General features: G+C 47.0%; 2 protein-coding genes across 3 annotated transcripts in view; one reads left to right on the forward strand and one right to left on the reverse strand.

The window, feature by feature from the left end:
* Positions 1-6,524, forward strand: part of GSK3B (glycogen synthase kinase 3 beta) — a 148,843-nt gene extending 142,319 nt beyond the window's left edge. For both annotated transcript variants that reach the window (XM_058045038.1, XM_058045040.1), the window contains one exon: positions 726-6,524. In XM_058045038.1, coding sequence (XP_057901021.1) covers positions 726-793 — 68 coding nt within the window. In that variant the 3' untranslated portion in view covers positions 794-6,524. The remainder of the gene's footprint in view (positions 1-725) is intronic.
* Positions 6,525-13,777: 7,253 nt separating this feature from the next.
* Positions 13,778-24,435, reverse strand: part of CFAP91 (cilia and flagella associated protein 91) — a 29,851-nt gene continuing 19,193 nt past the window's right edge. The window contains exons 11-17 of the mRNA XM_058019029.1: positions 24,359-24,430; positions 22,930-23,076; positions 20,190-20,411; positions 18,787-18,935; positions 17,526-17,617; positions 14,095-14,341; positions 13,778-14,015 (exon numbers count right to left, since the gene is read on the reverse strand). Coding sequence (XP_057875012.1) covers positions 14,112-14,341; positions 17,526-17,617; positions 18,787-18,935; positions 20,190-20,411; positions 22,930-23,076; positions 24,359-24,430 — 912 coding nt within the window. The 3' untranslated portion in view covers positions 13,778-14,015; positions 14,095-14,111. The remainder of the gene's footprint in view (positions 14,016-14,094; positions 14,342-17,525; positions 17,618-18,786; positions 18,936-20,189; positions 20,412-22,929; positions 23,077-24,358; positions 24,431-24,435) is intronic.

A 24,435-nucleotide genomic window follows, 5' to 3' on the forward strand; every position in this document is an offset into this window, starting at 1 on the left:
CCCTCCCTGAGAAGGTGTTGGAGGCATTTACTGCAGAGATCCAGTCCTCTAACATATCATGTGCTTGCATAAGCCTCATTACTGGCTTCAGGCCTTGATGTTAATCTGCTTCAGCAGTTCAGAGGGTGGCAGATCCAACTTGGGTTGAGCAACTGCAGCAGACTTGAAAGACTTTCTCAGGCAACAAGTGCATGAATTGCACATTGGCACACCAGTTGTTTCTGCCAGGAGAGCAGGCTTGTCACATTCCTCATCTGTGCTCATTCACACAGCTAACAGGCAGACTTATTATAAGAAGGACTAACTAACAATGTGAAACTTTCACATTCACCAATGTGAAACCTCATAGTGACCACAGACACCGGTGTTGGCTTTAGCAATGCCAGTGTGTTTGTCCTGCAGCTGTGGGATGTAACACGGGTGACTTTGCACTGCACAGCCAGTGTTACAAACTGCAGAACTGGCTGGAGCCCAGCCTGCAGCCCTCAGCCCTCCAGGTTGCTTTTTCTCTGCCTAAAGACCATCTTCCATCTTTCCCCAGATTGCATTGTTCCATCTGCATGTTCTGAAGTCAGGGCAGTCATCCTAAGCAAACACCACCTTGGTGGGAGCTGTGGGTTTCCCCTTGTGCACAATGTCATAGCTGTTGTTTCCAATGTGTCTCTGGTTTGGAGGTAATGCTGGTTGTTTTTTCTCTCTCTCCCCTTGTTGTCTGTTGTTTGCAGATGTTAACGCAGGAGAACGAGTTCAGACCAATAGTGTAGCTACAGCATCAGCCTCCAACTCCACCTGAACCAGTACCAAGCAGCCAGCTGCACAGGAAAAATCACCAGTAATTTGAGTCTTGCTCAGCAACACTGGTCACATTTGGAAAGAAAATTAAAAAGAGGAAAAAAAAATCCAACAAAACAACAAACCAACCAACCTGTTCATTTTAGTGTTCAATTTTTTATTATTATTATTGTTGTTCTTATTTAACCTTGTAAAATATCTATAAATACAAACCAGTTTCATTGTATTCTCACTCTGCAGGGTGTCCGGGGCAGGGGACTAGGTGGGGGGAGGAGGGAAAGCGGAGCAATACAACACACCAATGTCTCCCCTCGACAATCTCTTCATGTTGGAAGTTTGCTGTTGTGTACTTCAGAACCAGGACTCTTGCCTCATATCCCCTTCCCACGACAGAAAGAAGGAAAAAAACTAAACAAACAAATCCCAAACCTCATTCTCTGCTGAAGTTCTTCTTTTTTTTTTACCCTCTTTTTTTATTTTCTTTTTAAGTGGAGTTTCGGACTTTGATGTAGTGCACAGCTTGAATTTGGTCGGGAGCTTAGCAGGGGTCATTCAACAGAGCTCAGCGTTTCTTGTCAGCAAATCCATATCCCAGGTTTTCTGAAGAACTGCCCTGGCTCGGCACGGGGAGCGAGCGACGTGGTAGGAAAATAGGTTGCCATGGGGTGGGGGGGAGGGTTTGCCATGTGTCTAAGGCTTGAACCGCTAGCGGAAGCCTTTCATTTAAAAATCAGTGCTAGTGATGAGGAAATCTGCAGCTTCATGTGGGAAAGTCTTGCCCAAGTGGGTGATATATAATATAATACACACACATGCACGGAGGGCAGCGGTCGGCTCTGCCGAGGCGTCCCCTCTGCCCAGCCGGAGCTCCTGCTTTCCGTGCCTCGGGCCGGCTCCCAGCTTCAGCAGAGAAGAGCGGACGAACAAAATCCTTGGCAGGGGCAGGGGCCCAGCTGGTGGATGGATGTTAAGGGTCTTTTTGGGAAGTGGCCACTGTGAAAGTGTGTTTGGTTGGGTTTTTTCTCTCCCCACCCCTCTTTGGCTCTTGATTTGAACAGGCTTCCCTTTCCTAAGGTGTATACAGGAAAAGGACACCAGGGTTTATAATGTGAACTGTAACAGGCTACTGGTTTATTTTGTAATACTTTTTTTTTTAACTGCAGTTTTAACTTGCAGGATGCCACATTCTCCGATAGTTCTGATTTTAAATCCACAGGTAGAATCTGTATTTAATTTTCATCTTTTTTAACCTCTTGCTTTTTCTTTTTTTTTTTTTTTGTTTTTGATCTCTATTTATTGATGCGTGTTGCCACGTCGCCATTATGTTTTTACATTGGTAGAATATTAAAATACACATCCGAATGCTCTTGATGGTAATTTGTACCTGCTGACTTGTAGGAAAGCTGGCTCTATATGAGTGTGTGTGTATATATATTATATAAATATATACATGTATACATAGATACAATACTGCTTTTTTTATTTTGTCGACGATCTCGAATCAGTCTGACTGAAGCGTGAGGTGAATGCTTGTTCTAGTCCATCAGTTCAGGGTCCAGGTTTCCTCCCTGCGACGGCGTGCGGTGCGAGCATCCACGTCTCTCTTCCTGAAGTCAAAGCAATATTCCTTGCGAAAGGGTCAGGTGAGCGGCCGGACGCAGCCCCGGCGCGGAATCGAGACTTTGGGAGGCCTGATCTTGTGCTAGGCTTGCGGTGGGTGTCCGCTCCAGCCTTATCCTTCTTCAGAGAAACTGTAGTCGCCTTTGGTGCTTACCGAGCCGTCCCTCGAGCTGCGGATCTCTAAGGCAAGCAGTTGCTTTTCGGGAGCACGTGGAACCTCGTGTGGCCCGGGGGGAACCGGCAGTAGCGGCTTTGGAAGCTCGGCCGTGGCAGGGGCTTGGTCACGTGCTCGGTGTGTTTCTTCTTGTACCTTTTATGCTGTTGACGTGGGATTTTTTGGAAACTGTCTCTTAGCAGCCCCGAAACTGTTAAAAGCTCTGCCCTCTCCCTCCTGCCTGGCACGCGGTGGGTTTGGGGACGCAGGAGCTGATTGAAGAGGTGAGTGACCACCTACGGTGAAACCGATAAACCCTCAAGTTATACCCCTCGGCGATTTGCTGTTGGGCACACACACAAAAAAAAGGTTTTAAAGCTTTTTTGCATTCTGGCTGGCTGCAAAGGAAAGCACACCCACGTTGAGAAACAAGGCTTTCCAAATCCCTACCTGCAACTTAATAGATAAGGGCTGAAGAGCGTCTTAATGCATGCGCTCGGCTAGTCAGTGTCCTGAAAGGTAAGTGAAGGGGCTTGGTTGACCCAGTGATCCAAATTCATGCAGGAGACTCAAAAAGTAGGACAGTGGCAGGGTATGGATCTGCTGTATAGACAAGACTGCTGAAGCATTGGCCACAGGTGCTGTTATTTGGAGGCAGTAAATTACAGAGTCTTTAAAAAAAAAGTAATAAAAATATATCAAAGAAAAATGCTGCTTGTGCCAGGACATGTGGCTTTTCTTTTTCATTTTTTTGTTAAAGACTGGCGGGGGGGAGTCAGAGCGTTTCTCTCTGGTTTTGTGGCTGTGCCGGCGTCTGTGTGTGTCTCGTGTGTGTGTTAGGCTGGGGGGAGGGTCAGGGGTGCCCCTCTGGTTTTATTTCTGTTTTCAAGGATCATAGCAGGATCACACACTCTTTTATACAAGTTAGATCCAGGTCTTTGAACAACCTTTTTTTGTAAATAAGAAAAAAAAAGAAAAAAAAAAACACAGAAAAATAACAACAAAAAACAAAGCTCCTCACCAAATTCAAGCTTGTACATTATTATTTTGGTTGTTTTTGAATTTTGAGTTTTATTGTTTTGTATGTAAATATGTGGACCCAGGAACTGTTATTAATGAGCAAAAAGTTACCGTTCAGGGCAGTGATTCTGTTTAATAATCAGACAAAATGTAGACGAGCTTTTTAAAGCCATATAGTTTTAACTCTGTACAGTAGGTACCGGCCTGTATTATTGTAACAATAACTCTAGCGATGTATAGTGTATCTATATAGTTTGGAGTGCCTTCGCTTCCATGATTTTTTGAATTTTATTTCCCTTTTATTTTTTTCTCCTCCTTCTTTATTAACAATGTCTCCCACCCCAAACCCACATCTTTGCTCCCCCCTCCCCACCCCGCTTTCTAACTCTTTGAGTGCTGTAAGGTTTCGGTGATACCCTGATCGGTAGCGGAACGAAAAGAAACAGTCTCCATTGTCATTCTCTTCATTGGAGCCGTGGCTTTGTTCTGGGAGTCTCCAAGGTGCCCACCCTGCCCTCCTCCTCCCGCTAGCAGCAGCTGGTTTCATTCGGACCCTTGCCCTAGCAGCCCATTTAGATTTTGCGTGTCTCTCCCCTCAACCCTGTACCCAGGAGCATCTGGGCAGCAGCAGCCGCTTCCAGGAGGCTCAGCCTTCCCACCCTCCCTGCGGCTGTGCCGGGGGCAGCGGCGAGCGGAAAGGGCCCCCAGGGAGGGAAATCCCCACATCCTGCAGGGCTGCTGCGCTCGGAGCCATTTGGCATTTGGGCATCGCTGTAGGAGATTGCTGCGGTGGTTCTTTCTGCCGGAAGGACTTTCTGTTCCCTTTCTTCTCCCTGTTTTTCCCCCACATCCTTCCCCAAGTCACTTTTGTTTTCTTGAGATAAGTTTAACATGACTCTTGATTTCTTGTGCCCAGCACGAAGGCCTTGTTTCTAAAACTAGTTTGCTTGTGTTTTACTACCTTGTTAGTATTCCACATAAGATTGTCTTGAATGGGAAAACACGTAACTCTTTACCAAACCAAAGGTTGCTGTTTTATTTCGAAGCATCTCGTGTTCATTCCAGTGAAGCAGAGGCTGCACTTTCTTTCTGGTGACACGAAGGTCAGTGATGCCAAGCTGTTGGCGACAGTCTGCTCAGAGCTGTCCCTCTCTTCTTTTACACTCTTTCGGGCTTCTTTTTTAACCCAGTGTGGTCTTGATGTGTCCTTTACGTCAGCCCTGCCGTAGTGGGTCCCTGAGCCGGGCTGGATCGCAGTCTGTCTCCCTGATGGACGCTCCATCAAGACACTGGTGTTCTTTACTATTAAACTTATCTACCTTGCTAGCGAAAAAGAAAAAAATTACCTGAAAAAAGAAAATTGACTGGTAGAAGACCCCTGAACACTCTGTCCCCTTATTTCGAAGCCAAGCTTTACCTAAAATAATGGCAGGTGCCTGCGACTTGCAACCTAAAATTCCCCCCCAGTTTTCAGTACTTGGAAAAGCAGAAGTCAAGCAGCCTGTCAGACTCGTACTCCTGTACTAGGAACCTCAGCCACCGCGGAGCAAAAGGAAAAGCCGATGAGGAAAAGCACAGTAGGGTATTCGGTCCGGGCTCTGCCTTCCGGAGACTGCCAGCCGGTACCCCTGGGGTGGCAGCTGATTTCCACGGGGCTCTCGGCCGGTTCTGGTCGTAGTTGGCTTCGTTTTGCAACACTGCAATAATGGCAAAACGACAGGAAAGGAAAACAGTACCTAAGGGGTTAGCTCGAGAAAAGTAGCTTCCTTGTGTTGGTCTTTCTCAATTTATTTTTAATATATATATATAAAATATATTTATATATATATAATTTGCTTGCCTGTAAAATTTGCGTTCATTAATGTGTTGCTGATGGATCACTTGGGCCTGTACACACCAATTAGCGTGACCACTTCCATCTTAAAAACAGAAATCTAAATATATATATATTAAGGACTGTGGGTTGTATACAAACTATTGCATACACTTGTGCAAATCTGTCTTGATTTAAAGGAAAAGCAAAACCTGTATAACATTATTACTACTTGAATGCCTCTGTGACTGATTTTTTTTTCATTTTAAATATAAACTTTTTTTGTGGAAAGTATGCTTAATGTTTTATTATTTCCCCCGCCCCATTCCCCTTGTAAATACGTTTTGTTCTGTGTGACTCGGTTCGGAAATAGTTAACTGGTACTGTAATTTGCATTAAATAAAAAGTAGGTTAGCCTGGAAATTAAATTTAAAAAATACCAAGTGTGTGGTCTTTATTTCAAAAAATTGCCCTGTTCTTCCCTCCTCCTCTCTCCCTTCTCTGACCCTTGTTCCTCACCCTCATGCCTCTTTCCACTCTGCGAGAATAGGTGGACGTGAATCTTTGTAATAATAAAGAAAAACCTCAAGAAATGAGCATGTTTTCTTAAATGAGCTGTGTTATTCCATGCTATTTTTAAAGAGATGCCAGCTTGTCTATGATACCGTTTGATTTGATGGAGAGAGGAACCCTGGGACATAAATATTTCAAATTGAAACCAACCAATCTTCCTTTACCGTCCACCTATAGATACAAACTTAAGAACCTGTGTAAACTGCTGGCTTTGAATCCTGCACTCATGGTTGTTTGGGTTGTTTTTTTAAATCATTGGATCCCATTAGTAATGTTATTTGGTGGTGATCTGTAAAGTTTGTCGAGACCACGTCCAGTGGACCGTTCCTCCAGCAAATCAGCACATAGCTATCTCTGAGTTGGGTTTCCGGTACTGGATAATGTATGTATTAAACATGACATGTCTATTAGCGCAAAAAGAAAAAAGAAAAAAAAAATAAAAATCCTTTTTTGGGCTGGCTGACCTGGCCGAATCCATTCTGTCGCTATCCTAAAGGCTAGATGCGAGGTCATGTGACTGCTGCTTCAATAAAAACAAATTTATATTGCAAAGAGACTCCTCTTGCTTTGTTTGTGTGCCACGAGCCGCGGGTGTTCCCATGAAACCTCTGCTGGGCTCCGGGCCAGAGCATCTACTCCAGAGGCCCTCCAGGACAAGTGGGAGCAGGGTGGGAAGGGACCCTTGCTGGTCCACACCGTGAGTGCTGAGTCAGGATGCCCTTTCTCCTCTCCTGATTGCCAAATGTGTGTCTGGGAGCTGCTCTGGCCCCCCTGGGTGCTGGAGCTGGGCCCCTTGGAGCAGGTGCTGGCATTCCCTGGCTCCCTGAGTGGGATCGGGGTTTGGGTTGTGCAGGCACTGGGGTGACAGGGCTAGGCAGCCACCCACAGCCTGGCTGCTCCAGAAGCAGCACTGTGAGTAGAGGGTCCCTTCACTTACTCTGTCCCACAAGGTCACCAGGGTTCTGGATGCATCCACCTTGTGCTGAGACCAGGACTGCTCTCCTCAGCCAGTCTGATGGTGGCCACTTGCACCTGCAAACACGTTGCTGCCGAAATTACAGCGCCTCTCTGAGTGAGTTTATCTGTTTAAAGCTTGCCTCTGGTGGGAGCTCATCACAATCCCTGATGATTTGGGGTGGTGGTCAGTCATCCTTGGGCACTTCTCTGGCTGGGCATGCACTGGGACCTCCTGCCTCTTCTGACCTTCCCTCACCTGGAATGCAAGTTGTGGGCTCTCTTTATGTGTTGTCTTTGCACAGGAACTCTCAGCTGCAGTCTCAGGTCTCACTTCTGAATGTCAGAGCCAAATGAACAGAACTCAAGCACCTCATAACTTCTTGCTAAGCTGACTGGAAGGGGATCTTCAACTCCTTCATATCTTTGTGATGTTTCCAATTTGATCCTCTCCTCTGCAGTTGTTTTGAACACCCTCCTTAAGCTGTAGTACCAAAAGCAGGCAGTGGTTCCCCACAGTGCTCTCCCCCGTGTCAGTGAAGGCACTGGAAAGCATCTGGTAGCTGCTGTCTGTCTGTCTGTCTGTCTGTCTATCTCCTTACCTGAGGATTGCATTCACTCTCCTGCACGGAGGCTGCAGCTGTCCAGTTTATCCAGCTTGCCCTCCCACTGTAACTCCTGCAAGCATTGCCAGTGGGACTGTTGCAGTTTCATATCGTGTTTATATTCCAACCACCCTTCTAAAACACGTAACACCTTAGTATCAAGAGCCAGTCCTTGCACAACCTTCCAGGGAACATCATTCTGTCACTCTGTGGGAAAACACTTTTTGAGACCCATCTGCGAACCAGGGTCAAATCCACTTAGCTGTCGGTCACCAACGCTTTGGGATGATTTAAAATGCTAATCCAAGAGAAAAGCAGAATGAACTGCTGAATGCACTACCAGAGTCTGCTCCACGGATGTGCTTTGTCCTTATCGAGCGAGCTGCCAGCCATCTGCGTTGGAATTAAAAGTCAGTGTCAAGGCTACTGGCACCATTTGTTATCTGGAAGGTGGCAGCTTTTGGGCTGCTGGTGGGAAGGTCCAAGTGGCTTTCTGTGTGAGAAGAAGAGCCACAAAGAAGGAGGAGGAGGAGGAGGGAAGCGAGCCACAGAGGGGAGAGAAGAGCACTGCAGTTTGTCTGAGGCACCACGGCCAGTTGCTTGGAGACGGCGAGCCCAGCAGATGGTACCCAGCAACCTCAGCAGCCAGCCTGGAACCTCCTTCCCTCCCTGGGCTCGGGAAGGGCTTGGCTGGGCCCTGTCCTGTCATCCCTTGCTCGTCTTGAAGGGGGACGTTCCTGGCAAAGGACTGGCTTTGCTAAACCAGCTGAGCACGAAGGCTGCAAGACCCAACTGCTGCCAAATCAAAGCTCTGCTAGGAAAGGAAAGTGTGTAGTAGGTGTCAATGCCCCACAGGGCACGGCAGAAAAGCCAGGCTCTGTCTGGGTGTGAGTGTTGTACAGTGCGAGGCTTTGGAGCAGAGAACAGACCCCCAAAACAAACTCCTGCTGGAACTCATCTCAGGTGAGAGCACAGGTGAGTGCTCAGGGCTGTTAGGGAGAACTGGACCTTACAGCAAACACCTGCCTTTGGCCAGGGCAGGAATGCAGCCCTGGATCTTGCTGCACACCCAGCTAATCCCTGATGCCCTGGCACAGATATTTCTAGGGGTGTGCGATTGCTCCCTGAGTCTGCATGCAGTTGGGTAGTGTCCCATGCAGTCAGTAGAGTTAATGCCTCCTCTTCCAGGAATTCTCTGCATCACCCCTCTCTGCTCACATACTCCAGAGCTAGGGCTGGATCCTCCAGGACAGCCTCTTCCCTTGTGGAAGCTTGCAAGGCTGCAGCAGGGTGTTTCTGACCAGGGTGCCGTGCCCCAGCCCAGGGCTGTCTGCAGAGCCCCCTCACTTGCTGCAGAGTGAGAAACTCTGGCTGAGGGCAAACAAGCCCTGTCCCCAGCAGAGCTGCCTGGCAGAGCACAGGCACCTGTCCCAGCAGAGGAGCCACAGGCCCTGTGTATGGTGGCAGGCTCAGGGAACTGGGAATGAAATGCATTGAAAGGTTTGGGGGTTTTGGCTGGTATGTTTTTTTCCCTAAGCAAAGTTTCTAAAAACTGGTGGAAGGCAGGAGTTGGAGCAGGACTGTTCATTGTCCTGACCTCCCTGTGCTTTACCTCAGCTCCAAGCACTGAGCAGTCCCAGGGTCCAGCACCTGCTGCTGACAGAGGGACAGGGGTGTGGCAGGTCCTGGCAGAGGGACACGGGGGCTGCAGGAGCGAGGCAGGGTCAGGTGTGTGGCGGGAGCAGCACGGGAGCTTGAGAGGAAGCAAAGGGCATTCCCACCCCTCTCAGCAGATCCCATTATCACTCTCCACCACTTCCCAAGGGCAGGCTGCAGCCACGTGGGGGTTGGTCTCTGCTCCCAGGTAACAAGTGAGAGGACAAGAGGAAATGGCCTCAAGTTCCACCAGGAAAGGTTTACATTGGATATTAGAGAGAAAAAATTTTCATGGAAAGGGTTGTCAAGCCCTGGAGCAGTCTGCCCAGGGAAGTGGTGAAGTCACCCACTGTCCCTAGAGATACTTAAAAGATGTGGCACTTGGGGACATGTTTAGTGGTGGATTGGCAGTGCTGGGTCAGTGGTTGGACTTGGTGACTTTAGAGATCCTCTATATCCTAAATAATTCTATGATTGTTTCCTCTGGCATAACAGCAGCTGTGCCCTCCTTCTCCCTTCTGCCGCTCATTCCTGTGACCAAATCCTTTGCCAAGCCAGAGTGCTCAGGAGGAAGATGGTGCTTACTGGAAAAACCCAGGTGGTTTGAGAGTGTTTTTACTCAAGGAGATCATTGATGTTGTTTGGAATGCTACCATAAGTTAGCAGTCTTGGGAAAAGGGACCGCCCAGCTGGGGATCCTTTGGACCATCTCAGTTACACCTCCTTTAAGATTTTAGTTTCACAGCATCAGGCCTAGGAAGAGGTTGGTCAATGAAAGCTGTTTCTGCTGGAGACAACACACTTGGGGCCCACACAGCAATGAAAAAATGGTTTGCATTTGGCTGGAGATGTAAGAATTATGTTGGCAGGCAGAGAGAGGCTTCAATTCAACAGGTAAGGAAACAGCAGGGTGATTGCAAGCGGCTGTCACTGGCTCAGTAACAAACAAAAGGGAGATTCTTAGGATCAATCCTGAGCAGCAACCCATGGAGAGAGCAGCAAACGCAGCTTTCAAGTCTCTGCCCCCTTTATCTCACTGCAGTTGGCACCACAGACCCTCCCCGAGGACAAGGACCAACATCCCCAGCACTGACTGAGGAGCTCCAGCGTGGCCAGCAGTGCAGGCTGCCATGCCAGCTCCCCACTGGGAGCACTGGATGGGATAAATCTCATCTGGCCAGGCTCTGCAGTGGGTCCAAACTGTTCTAGAGCAGTTGGCAGCTGCAACAGTGGGTGCTGGCAGGAGCAGCCACAGCTCTCTGGTCCATTGGGGATGGTGTGCTGAGCTGAGTGCATGTGGATACAGGTAAGCAGCCCTGCAGGAAGGGCAATAGGACATCACTTCCAAGTGCTATGTGAAGGATTGGGATGAGGCACATGGGAGGAGGCCAAGAGAAGTGGCCTTGACTCCAGCCAGAAGTGGAGGGAAAGGTGTGTGGGGCTCTGCAGCGTGTGGGAGAAAAAGAGGAATGAGAGGAATGAATGATAGGATCAGAGCAGAGATGGAGCTGCCCTGCTCCATGGGTTTCAGCACACACCCTTGCCCTTGGCCTGCTGCTGTTTTCTGTCTCGTGCAAACAGTGGCTGCTGAGGTGCTTTCCTTGCCAGTTCTGCTCCAGGCAGTGTCTGGGAGGAGAGGTGGGAGCCTTGGTCCAGGGTGGTCCCGGGAAAATTGAATTTACTAATCCAGGTGTACACATTCTGTCTCGGGGAATTGGCAGTTCTGGCAGGTGTTCAAACCAATTCCCGCTCTCTGGTGGGCTGGGAGGCAGGCACAGGAAACAACAGCTCCCCATCCAAGCCCAGGCCCGATTCTGGAGGGCACTGTGTGAGCAGGCTGGATGCCAGCACAGTACTGAATCACCAATCATTGAAACACAGGAAAAGCTGCATGGGCAGGACTTTGGTGAAAGCAGGGAAACAGGACATGGAGGAGATCATCAGCAATAATGCAATTGGGCCTTGTTAAAGCATTGAACATGTGAGGACCACACTTGTAGGGTTAATCCCACCCTCCTAAAAAAAAATGGTGTGAGGGCTGAATTGAGCCCAATGAAGTATCAGGCAAATCCCGCACACTTGCAGGAGCAGAGGGAACAGCTGTGCTCAGAAAGTGGCAGGAACTCTTTTAACAGCACCACACCCACGTCTGTGGCTGCAGCTTTTGTGATGGTCATGTTGCTTTTAAGGGAGGCAGGAGAGAAGGGTGAGTGTGGGTTTGGTGTGGTTTTCTGCTGACAGAAATGCAGACACTGTACATTTCCAGAAAAGAAGGACCCCAAGTCCTTTTTGCTGAACTGGATTTTCTCCTTCCACACCCCCAGAGCCGTACCGGCAGGGAAGCCCTGGGACAATTTGCATTCATTCATTTACTGCAGAGACCAATTTTTCACCATTCTCAGGGCACAGTGACCCCAGAGGCCCGTCTGGCTCAGCCTTGTCTCCCCCACCTGCCAGGAGACAGGAGCCGGCAGAGCAGCACAGCCAGGCTCCCTCCCTGTGGGCAGCTGCTGAAAGAAAAGGGACAAGCTGAATTTTCCCCGTGTTTGCACTGTATTGGTGCAGCCCTGGAGGCATCTGCTGTGTTTGTTTCAGGTACGGGCTCCTCCCCAGGGCTGTTCTGTCTCCTGCTAGGAGAGGGAATGGTGCATTCTTATGCTGTTGATTTATGATCCCAATTCCCTCTCACTGTCCTCATTTTCTTTCTCAAAGCACATTCTGCAAAGCTTGAGAAAAAAACCACACATGACAATTGAAAGCAGTTTCTACAGAAGAGTTCCCTGCAGGAATCCTGCCGTGGCCTTCAGTTTGCCTGCTAGGCAATGTCATGTGGAAAAGATGGCTTTACCCTGATGGTGTCCCTTAGATCGTGATAGAAGCTGAGACATGTATAGCTCAGCCTGTGCACAGCATCTGGAGTCCCCTGCCCCCTCGTTGTCATGCAGAGCTGTGTCCCTACAGAAGACCAAAGTGCTGCAACCTCTGTCCATTCCCACACCTGTTGGAATACTTATCTTTCTAAAACCCCACCAAATTGTACAATGAGCCACATGCAGAACATTTATTTTGACAGACTATCCTCAGAAATACAGCAAATTCTTCAATGGATGGGTCTTCCTGTTCCACTGTTCTGCTGCATCAAGTTTTCCATGTCTCTCCTATTACACTGGATCCTGTGATTCATGTTATCCCCCCTCCTTTTACCCAAGCTAAATTTGTCCAAGGTGGCCTGAGGCTACAGAGCCGATGCCTGCACAGCTTCTCCTCCCACACTGTGGAGAGTGTTTTGTTCTGTATTTTTGTATTTCCTACCTTCCCTTTCACTGACTAGCTATGAATGCCATGAGAATTGCTCCAAATCCCCAGTCCCTCATGGGATCATCCTCACAGAGTCCTAACCAGAAGTGGTCACCCCTCTCTGACTCCTACCAGATTTACAGAGGCTGCCTGACCCCAGCAGTCCCCTGGTGCCCCTGGTTCAGCAACCTGGAGACCAGCAGTGGTTTGGTGCAGCTCTTTTTCCTCTCTCCAGCTGCTATTCACTCCCCAGTGGAATACAGGGGTATCCAGATTCCATTCTCCTCCCTCTTCCCTTCCTGTAAATTCCTTTTCCTTTACCCTGCCCCAGCCTAACCCACAAAACCAAAAGACCCAATGCAGAATTTTACAGGAATGCATTAATGAGCACCATTTCTGACCAGCTGCTGGTTTGTGTTATGTAGGAGAGGCACCGTGGCTGGGATGAGCCGAAGCACACCTGAGCTTTACAGACCCGGCACAAGGAAAAGATGATCCAAGGAAAAGATGATGGCATCAGCCACTGTAGCACTGAGGGCCAGTTCTGCTGCTGGCTGTGGAAGCTGCAGCTATCAATGAATGAGCATTGTGGGTGTGGCGGTGAGGCTGTGCCCGCCCCTCCAAACTGCGGTGCTTGCTGTAAATGTCCCTTGATGCGCTAAGGCCGCAGCCCTCGGGAATTCTGACACGTGAGTGCTGGGGAGCTGAGCAAGCCTTGAGCTCTGTGACACCGCGCTGCTTCCCGACATTGGAGCCGGAGCAACCCCGTGCCTGCAAACGCGGCAGAGCCGGCACACGGCAGAGCCAGCATCCCTTCCGTGCAGCCCTCGGAGCTGGAGAGCCACAGGGACTCGCACTGTTCCAAGCAAAATCAGATTCTTTCCAGAAGTGCTCTTTGCAGTGATAAAAGCAAGAAGCAGTCAGCCCAAAGAGGAACACTTCTGGAAAATGCATCAGCCCCGCCATGCCTGTGTCATCCTGCTATCACCTAGGTTTGTGCCAGACACTGCCTTCTTGTCAGAAACCACCCTGATGAGGTCAGGGGCACCTTTTGTTTCTTCAAGGACTAATGATGTGAAAAGATGATACAAAATCTGACTGGTTTTGTTCAGCTCCTGTGCTTTATTAATAGCAGTGCTAATGCAGGAAGCCCCTGGGCCTTAAACCAGTAAGGAAATCAGTGAGACACGCTTGACTGTGAACGGTCGCAACTCAAAATTTCCCACTTATGGACTATTTTTTCATTTAATGTTATTGAAGCAAGGAAATACCACCAAAAGCCCAGGTGCAGATTTTTATTCATCTGTGCCAGGAAAACAAACAAGGAATGCTAACACTGCTTTGTCACTCAAGCTTCTCTAAATAATCAGAACAGAAAAATTACCTAATGAAGTCCAAAGCAAGTTGGGGAGGGACAACTGGAGGGAGCTGCCACACCAAAATGCATACAGAATGATTCCAGGACAACACTGCTGGCAGGCAACAGGAGGGACAGCCCAAGGAAGAGAGACAGTTTTCCATTCAGGGTGCCCTGAAAAAGCAAATATAATGTGCTTCCCTTTCCCTCACCATGCTCCAAACTCAAATCACAGAGGGGAAGGGAAACCCACCTCACTCATCTTCTCTCCTATGAGGCTGTGGGATCCTTCTGGAAGTCTTGTCCAAGTTCACGTGCAACTGTGGCAGGGTGAGTGCTGTCAGCTGCACTTGGTCCAGCACCTGTCCCAGCAGGAGAATCCTCCTCTCTCTCGGTGGCAGATGTCTCCTGATGCAGTGCCAGATGAGCCAGAGCCCTCTCTGTGCCCCTGTGGATGATCTGATGAGCAGCATAGATGTGTTTTCTTTGGGACTGCCTCACTGCATAAAAAGAGGTAAGGCTTTTACTTGGACATGTACAGCAAAGTGTTCTCTGTAGGGGAGAAGGGAGGAGTAGCTTTTAGCAATCCTGCAACTGTGGAAAAGTCTGTCTCAGGGAAAAAAATCATGCCCTTCTAACTTTGGCTGAAAGCATTCTACTGCCACCTAATAGCAGCAACCAACTTTGCATTTCACTTTGAAGACTGGCCCCCACAGTGGGAAGCACAGCCAAAGTGTTCTCCTTTCTGGCTTTGGGAACAACTGGCCAGGATAAATTACCAGGCTTTAAAATAACTTCTCCTTTACTGTCTGTTAATTGCAGCAAGCCTCTGGAAGAACCCAGCTGAAATCTGCCATCTCCTGTGCCAAGATTTGACCTGCACTGGGAAACCCTTACTGAGTTCAAAGTAAGACTCAGAGCCACAACTGACATGTGAAGTCACCTGCCTACCTTATCACCTCCCCTCAGCTACTGCAGGATTGCCTCCTTTCATCCAAAGTCATTTGTATGTATTCCCAACCCACCTCCTGGGAAATAATTAGCCAAGCCTAAGTGTTCACCCTACAGCTCTCCTTATTGCTCCTCACTGTTCTTTGTTCACTCTTTCCCTCTCTATTTCAGTCACAGGGACTGAGGTACCGTGTGCCTTACAGAGGGGGTGAGGAATGATACAGAACAAGGGGTGGCTCTCATCCTGTCACTTCCCTACAGAAGTCCAAGGCTTACTTTGGCCTGTTCCAAGGCTGAGCTGCACTGAGACTGTGAATCTGGAGCACTGGTGTCCTGCATGCTGGCACACAGTCCTGCTGTCCCTGTCTCAGTCACTCAGCATTACCAACCCACCCTGTCTATGTTTATCCATCTCCCAGGCCCACTTTGTCGACAATGGATGCAACTGGATCTCACTTGCACTTGAAAAGCTGAGTTTCACCAGCCCTCATTCCCAGGAGAGGTTTCTCTACCCAAGGCATTTTGGCTTCAATCATGTTTGCATCAACTGCATCAGCTATACTGGGAATACTCCCCTGGAATTGCTGCAGTCCCTTTCTCCATCCACAGTGAATTCCATCTAAAGGACAGTGTGCTGAAATTGGTGAGCGACTGTCCCTTTCCAAGTGAGGTTTTTCATATCAGCACAGTGACTTCTACTTCCACTGAGGCAGGGCTCAGAATTTAGGTGCAGAGGTTTTTCAGGGTGAGCCAGCATTGGATGGATAATCCCTGCTTTTATGCATCAAAATGCAACAAAATGAGGAGGGAAAAAAATCCCAAACTAGGTAATGGCAAAACAGGTGTTTAAGGGGAAGCTAAAGTGTAGGCAAAGACTGAACCTGCAGCCCTCAAATCTTTGTTCTACAAATGGATTTGCTCCTTTGACAGGCCAGATAACTGCTCTTAGATAATTTCCTGATAGTTTCAAGGAAGGTCAATGCTCAAGCATGGGTTAGGTTGCTAAAACACAGTTTCATAATGAAAAATTTGGCTCACTGTAGGGAAGGCTTTAAAAGCCACCACAGAAATGCAATACACTAATGTGCTTATGAGATCTAATGCCATTCTTTGATACTATTTCCTTTGGATTTCCATGGAATAGTTAATGATTCTGCTTCCCTGAAAGTATCACTCTGCAGCAGGTTTACAGCAGGGTGTGCTCCTCAGAGTTTACATCAGGTAGAATTAAACTGTCTTAAGTGAATGGAGCCCCCTCCACCCCATGCAGCAATAGCAGAAGAGACTATGAGCCAGGTCTCTTTCTGACATTTGATGTCTGCTGTCACAAGAATATTGTGACAAATTTCTCCTGATCACATTAGAAGGAGCTGTCTTAATTGCCTGCTGCTCTATTCCACCAGCATCCACTTTAATTTTTAATTGGGTCTAGCTCTGCTTTCCAGGCAAACTCACTGTAGCTATCACAGATTCTGAAGATTTTTTTCTTCTGTTGTTTGAGGGTGCATCTGAGCTGCTTTGTTCATTAGCTGCTGCTGCATTTAAGCCCAGTATGTATTTTGAGCCTTGATGTATGTCCTCAGTATGTCCAGAATCCTAAGCCATCTCCAGGTCTTCCTTCTGCTGTCCTTCCTGAGACAGCCTAACCTGTGTGTGTCAGTGCCTGAGCTGCAGGCTTCACTGACTGCCATTACATCACCTGCTCTGGAAGGCTGGCAGAAGCAGCGCAGGAGTGAAGGGAGCTGATTTAAGCTTGTGCAGAAATGCCAGCTGCAGAACAGGTCCTGTTCTTGTGGCAATACACAAGCCAGGAAGAAGAAAGTTTGCACAATTCAGAGACCACAAAATGCGTACTCAGGACTTGTGTTCTCATCCACAAAGCAATAAAAGAGGCAATGAACTAAGTGCCTTTGTTCTCAAGGCAGAGAAGTGCACTGCAGCAAGGACCCCTTCAAGCTCTTTTGTGATGCACTTGCTTTGCTTAGGTCATATTCACCACCTGTGCTGGTCAGTGGAAACATCCCAGTTAGGAACAGCCACTTACTCATGACATTACTTATTGTAATACACATTATTCTCCTCTGTATTTTGACAGATGCCATTCCATTTTTGTTAAACAGAAACATCCTTTACAACTGCAAGGTTATCTCCTTACAACATGATGCCACTACAGCCAACCTTAGAACTTTACCTCTTGCTCTCAGCCCACGGGGGAGGAAAGGGAAGCATAGGAAAGTGCATAACCTTCCTCCCAAATATGACATATATTTAAGTAATTTGCTTGTTAAAGTCTTCTGCGGTTTTATAAATTGCCATATAATAACACAATTCACAGCTGTGCTGCTTAAGGATTTTTACCAGTTTGTTTCTGAATGTGCAATGGGCTGCTTCTTTTCAGGCAGTTTTATTGTTGCAGATACACCAAATTTATCATAGCAAGCTAGGTTGGAAGGTACCTCAAGGATTATTTGATCCAAACTTTCAAAAGCACAGCCCAGATCTTACAGCAGGTCTGAATTTCAGCTACCATTTAAAAAGACTAAAGCTCATAAGATAAAAGGGTGAAAGCTCAGGGAGAAAAAAGGGTGAAAGAGCTTAACTTTCTACCTGCAGAGTGCCAAACAGGAATCTCAGGGGACTGAGACAACTCTTGGCTGCATCATTTTTTTCAGGGAGCTAGAAAAAGGAGAGTGAACCAGTTCACAAAGAAAATAAAGTTACTGGACTCCTTACCTCTTTCTCTCATAAAGTTTTTCTCAGCTTCTGGGATCAGGAAATTATAAACCAGCTCTGCTACAATCTCTTCTGACTGTAGGCGAGTTCGACTACAGGACAGATGCACAGTGGTATTAGTATTTTAATTTTCTCTCCAGACCACCTCTGCAAAAACAGGTCTCCCTTGTAAATACTCTTTCCAAGGGTAGCAGTTGTCAGTGGGGTCTCTCTTTATCCTACAAACAGGTGACAGTGTGACTGTTCCCCTGTGCATTGCAGTGTGTTCACAGTGCACTGGAAAGCAGGAGCACCTTACATTCCTTATGCTCAAAGGTACTGAGAAGCTCAGTTCCCTCTGATGACAAACTGAATTAGGCACACAGAAATCGCTGAGGGTTCGTGTCTTTGTCCATTTAGTCTTTGGTCCATTGCTGAGTTTGCTAAATTCTTCCCTTTTGTGACTCTGCACTTGGCTGGCCCCGTGCTCTGTTCCATGCCAGTGTTTGGTGGGTTCCCAGCTGGCTCAGGGGCTGCATGCATTATCCACGCTTCATTCCCCCAAGGATTCCAGCATTCTGCTTGTATTCATCTAGGTACAAAATACACAGCTGCTCTGCCATAGGAGAGTCACTGTGTCATTGGGATTTTTATGGCTCAATACCAAAAACAGAGCATAGAAACTGAACTGGGGGTTTGGCAGGTCCTAAGAAGTATTCACTGCTGATGCCCCAGCCAAACACAGACTGGGGTGTTCTCAACAACTTACTTTACTCAAAGTGCCTTGTCAGGCAGCCAGCAATATGAGTGACCTCCATGGAAATTGGCAGTTCCTTAAAGAACAACCACCCCAGAATGAAAGGCTGTGTATAGCTGTATCTTTTAGGATCTCTTTCAAATGGATTTTCTGTAGTAGTGTAAATAAATGAAAAGATCGGTATGAATGGGTATTGCTTTAGGCAGTTCCCAGATTCACTTAAAGCTCAGTCACAGCCTCACACTCGTGTGGAGAAATCTAAAAAGGGTGATTCACAGATCACACAAGTGATTTGCAAAGGGAACCTGGCACACACTGTATGGAAATAAGGCTCTGATGGATTTATATGTGTGTAGCAGGTAGGAGCAGCGTGGTTCCCATACAGCAGCCACACAAATGAAGTGACCACGAGCAGCACTCCTCTGCCCTGCCCATAGCTTGGGTGATGCACACAGACACATGCACATGGTCAGGCAGGCTCTAAGCGGCTGTGAACAGCCCCTCATGTGCTGTTTAATCACCTACCGACTCTCCATTTCGTAAGCAATGTCATTGATTTCTACAGCCCTTTTCTGAACCTCTTCCCTGGCTTGCTCTTCAGCTGTCCTCTCCATGCTACTCAGGATAACATCTTCCAAGTAGGTGTCAATAGTTCTCTCCTGAACATCCACCACCTAGAACAAAACACCAAGATATTGTTCCTCTGCCTATTGCTGTGCCAGGAACACAGTGGAAGATTTCCAGAGCAGCTGTGAACAACAGATTTTCACAAGACTCTTTGTTTTGGGCAGGCCAACCTGAGATTTGTTTTCAGAGATGCTTTCTGTAAAAATTTATTATCTAGTAATTCTTTCTGAAAACTGATTGAACGAGTTCAGGTGAAAGAAAACCAATTCACAGATCCAATTCTGGTGCAGCAGGTTAGTCCTGTGAATGCAATGGCAGTTGCTCCCTCAGTTCTCACGGTCCCCTGAGCAACAATTGCCAAGTAATAATCATGGATATCGACTTCAGTAAATAAATTATCTTTCATTCAAGCAAACCCTGAAGGAGAAAATTCCATCAAGCCAGTCAAAAACCAAGATAAAATTATTGGTTTCTTTATAATGGATGTAGAGCTGAGATTCTAGAAATGGGTGTTTTCCATCTGCTAATCTGCAGGGCATAAGATTATGGCACCTTGGCCTTACCTGCTTACCACTCAGAAATACTTAAAAGATGAGAAGCTAAAATTAAAAAAAAATAAACATGGTGCCAGACCCTTTTGGTATTAACCACCTCCCACAAGGTTTGAAAATTATTGGTTTAGTCAATTAGACTCCCACTCATGTCTTTCAACAGGGAGAAATATGCTTCGTGCAGTCAAAAGCTAGGAAAAGGAACAAGACTATAGAATAGTTACGGAATATGGTAAACCAGTATTTTTTTTCTTGATTTCAAGGTTACTTTATCTATTATTGTTACTTCAAAATAAGTGTTGTACCTCTTGTTATTTGCAGTCCACTTTGGCCGAGGCAGGGAGGAGCAAAATCTTTCCAAACCCTTGCTTAAAGGCATCCTTCCTGGCAAAGCACATACCAGTTCTGATGGGCAGAACAAGTGCTGACAAAACTCCCTAGAGATGTTATCCCTAGAGATGATCTAGGTACATCTGTTCTCCATTGGTGTTTACTGGAGAAATTCAGAAACCTACACCTATTCATGACAGGCCTAACAGGACTGTCTGTAGGGGTATTCAGATCATCCTCAGTTTAATGGGCAGGACTCTCTCAGGAAGGGTTCACCCTCTCTTCACTAAGTTTCCCCCTCAATTTTAGAACTAGCCACCACCAAAGTCAGCCCTGAAGCAGCTCCCATCCATCTGGGCCTTCCCACAAGGAGGCAGCTCCTACAAACTGCCTCCAGTCCCAGCAGTGTCCCTCTCTTGCCTGTCTGAAAAGCTCATCTTCCTCGTGCCGCCGGCTCTCCTCCAGCTGCCGCCGGCCGCTCTCCTCGGCTTCCCGCATCCTCCTCTGCCTCTCAGCCAGCATGAGCAGAGCATGGATCTTCTGCTCCTCTTGCAGCCTCACCAGCTCTTTGGCCAGAAAATCAAGCATGTTCGCCAGTGCCCTTCCTTCTACTGTGGCCAAGTCTCTTTCCAGTGCTGACAGCTTTCAAAAGAAAAATGCAAAGAATTGTGTTACAAACCGCAGGAATGTTGTACAAAGTCCCAGGACTACCACAGACATGTGAGGCAGCTCTGCAGCATCCACGCAGACCAGCCACGGGACAGTCCCAGGAGTCTGGCACTCTTCATGTGCTACATGCCCTGACTGGTTTCTGCACAGTGCAACCATGAGTACCTGCAGCTTCAGGCATTGAACCTAAAACTGTTCAAGTTACTAACTGCTGACAAATTCAAATTGACAGTAATTACATGAAGTTTGCAGAAGTGCAAATGAGACCTCAAAATTCCGGGTAATGGAAAATCAGAAAGTCTGTGACAGAGTTGAGACAAAATTCCAGGTGTTCAGCATTACTGTGCCATTCACTCCTTGCTCCAGGCACATCCTGTTCTATGGGCTGGGTATGTGTGATTGCACTACAGAAAGAGACAAGATCTATGGGGAGTTCATTAGCTCCAGAATGGACTCTGAAGCCACAGGCCTTGGCAGGAGGGAATGTCTGGAACTGGCTGGGATGCTGTGTTCTCTTGAAATAAACAGGCAATTACAGAATAGACCTAAACACAAAAGTTGAAGTGGAGCTGAAATATCCCAGACAAGTAATAATAAATCAGCTTTGCTATACAGCTGATTTATTTGGTGCCCAGGCAGTGTTTCAAAGGAAGTGGGACTGTCAATGTTGCACAGATCTAGAAGTGACAGCACTTAGCCCACAGGTGTTTCAGATGGAAGATGGTGATGCAGTAACTGCACCACCCCACAGGGAGGGATAACATGGAACTAAAGTGCTCCCTCCTCTTCATTGCTCCAGGTGCTGTATATAAAACAGGTGTAAAATGGAGGAAAACAACTCAGGAACACTCTTGTGTTAGATTTTTGTTGTATATGAGTCCAAAATTTTCAGCTCCTCATCTTTGACTGTTTTATGTGGCGTTTCCATCCTCTTAAGGCAGGAAGCATTTATTTTACACTAAAATGGTCAAAAATGTGAAAAAACCTGTGACCACCAAACCCTATAGAACTGAGAGTCATCAGTGACTTTCCGAAATAGCCACACACGTAGAAAACTTCTGCACATGCATTCCAGAGAGTTTTGAAGTTCACAATATTTGAAAACCTGAGCCCTGGACTGTGAACCTACAGAGATAGTTAAAAAAAAAGTGAGAGGAGGCCAATACCAGCAGAGGGGGATAGTGGCACTCCAAAAGGGAAATTCTGAGATCAGAGGTCAGTATCTTTACCATTTGCTCGCTCTCCTTCTCTAAGAATGTCATTATGATGTTTGAACTGCTTTCTCCTTCACTCTCACTCTCACCTGGGCTTCCAGAAGAAATGGAGCACTGCAAATTTCTAATACCCAAGGCTTTTATTTTTCTCTTAACTCCTGAGCAGAAATATTCTGTATTCCTGCATTCCACACCTGGACTTGCTGTGCATGAGGGAATATCTAGAAATGCTACATGATAAATGATAAAACTCAATCCCTGTTCAATTTTTACTGGGATCTAAGGGGAAATTTTGTTGCTGCCCAACCAGCAGGAAACAGTGGTCTGGCTTCATCTCCACCAGGTCAACTTGCCAGTGCATGCTGTTATTGTAAAATGGAAGCTGCCAAATTACCTCACAGCTGGTCATTAAAAATCAGCAGAGTAGTAAAAATTACAAGAAAGCTTGCAGGAATGTGATAGATACTGCATTCTCTGAATTGTAGTGAATTCTGGCAAAATTTCTTTATGATCTACTCCTGACCAGCATCTGCCATTTCATTCACTTTCCTCTGGAAGGTTGTGACACTGTAAGGAAACAGGATGGAAATTTGCATCCCTGGATCTCACCAGATCCTTGGCAGAGAATGGAGCCCAAAATTTCTTTGCTCTGCATACAGTGGTAGGTACCTCAATGGTGACCTTAGTCACCATTGCTAAGGTTCTAGAAGTCTTGAGCCCAACAGGATTTACAAAATAAGTTGGCTTTGGCTGCCTTTGTGAGGTTTTATGTGTGAGGAGGAGCCTGAGAGGGTGCCAAGCCAGAAAAGGGACAGGAAAATGACAGAGCAGTAACAAACACTCAGGAAAACATCCAACAGATGTGAGTGACAAGCATGTATTGTGATACCAGGTCATAGTACCCGTCAAATGGATTGAAATGTGGGAAAACTGAGGGTCATCTGACACTGCTGTTTGTTCAAAGCCCTGTAAATATAAATAAGTGCTCTGTCTGCAAACAAAGCAAACACAGGCTGCATAGCAGCTGTGGTCAGGGTGCCTCAGTCTGTTTCTGAGATTCCCCAGAGCCTCCAGAGCAGCGAGAGAGCAATTTTAGCCCCTCAGGCATTCAGTGCTTGGCCTGCGCTAGGAGAGCTTTATTGCTATTGGGATGCCTTCTGTGCTGTGGATAATAGAAAACATAAAAAATTAAATGTGAGAGTGTTGTAGTGCTGCAAGCACAGGGTGTCTGGTCAGGACAGAGCTGTGAATCAACCTTCCCATCTATGCAAGCAAACCTGCTTCATTTGTGAGTCATGCTGTCGCTGTAAGGACAGTGTCATTTGCTTCTGTGCCTTCACGAGCAGCTGTCCATCCTCCTGGAGCGCGTGAGTGGTGCGCAGCTCTTGGATCAGATCCAGGTTCCTCTCCTTCCCTTCAAATATCTTTAAAACAAAGGTGAACAACTGAGCATATCAAAAGGAGAATAAAGAGCAACATGTTTTTGCCAGTAACACACACCCTTTTTCTCCAAGTTGCAAGGCCAGCTGTTACCAAGACCTCTCTATAACAAATTTGTGGTTGCATTTAGGCAAACCCTACAGCTGTCAGGCAAAGCTGCTACTTTTATTTTTTTAATTTTAATTTTTTTTATTTTTAATTTTTATTATTATTATTCTGTTTGGTTTTACCCAAACTCAAACCACTGGAATGGGCAACAACACTACCTATGTCAAAAGGGTAATAGTCTTCTGCACAACCTGCTATATCAGCCTCAATGTCAAAGCTTCACAGTGTTTCAACACCTCATGTCCTCTGACCTTCATTCTGAGGGAGCCCAAAGCCATAAACTGGTGGGGAGTTTGCTGAAACTGCTGCCATCCCTGTTATGGGGTTATGTGGCCCAGCCCTCCCTGACACTGTGTTACTCTCAATCCCACTCTCCTCCAACAGGACTTCCAAGAGCAACAAAAGATCACTCAACCCTGCTTGGTCATTCTCCAACTCAGTAATGTACTTCTGATCCAGCAGTAGCTGGAAGAAGATTCCTTAAATGGTGGGACATTTCACGGTCTGAAAGTCAACAATCCTTCAGTGGCCTCAACCATCCTTCTCACAGATCATCACACAACTGGAGAACACTTGGGAACTCTATATTCCACCTCAAGCCACTTCCACAATACTGTATTGTTTGCTAAAGCTCAGGGTCCTGCATGAGAACACTAAAAACCATTAAATAGTTACTTTAAGAGAGAGCATCAACTCTACTTTTTGGGGACACAAAAACAACCCTTCAGGACTGGTCTGATCACAAGTGACAGACTTGCTTAACAGAAAGCCCACAAGGCATGGCTACTGAATTAATTTTTAGTTAGATCCCCTTCTGTTCCCCTGAAAGCAGAATGATGGGTCCTGCACATCACGGTGGTAGGCTTCAGTTGCTCCTCATCTGGGGCCAAGCTCACCACCAGTGGAAACCAGAAAGATGGTATGAAATACAAGTGCCTCGCTGGGATGTGGGAGGTTTCTTGTGCCTAGAACCTTGGCATAATCATGGCAGAATGTACTCATGGTCCAGATCCAGTCTAGAATTTGCCATTTGAGTAACTCTGCTGTGAAGAGCCTCACTACCCCTGCTTAGTGCTGTGGAAGAAAGATTTGCACCCTTTGCAATCAGTCATTCCCACCATCATTCTGAAGACTGACATAAACAAAGAGACACAATACCATGTTCTGAAGAGCCCTGCCTCGGAGCAACTTCTGCAGACAGATCACTGCCAGGTCTATTTCCTCTTCCTCCTGTC

The sequence above is a fragment of the Melospiza georgiana genome, chromosome 2 (assembly GCF_028018845.1).
Source record: "Melospiza georgiana isolate bMelGeo1 chromosome 2, bMelGeo1.pri, whole genome shotgun sequence".
In the NCBI taxonomy this organism is placed as follows: Eukaryota; Metazoa; Chordata; class Aves; order Passeriformes; family Passerellidae; genus Melospiza; species Melospiza georgiana.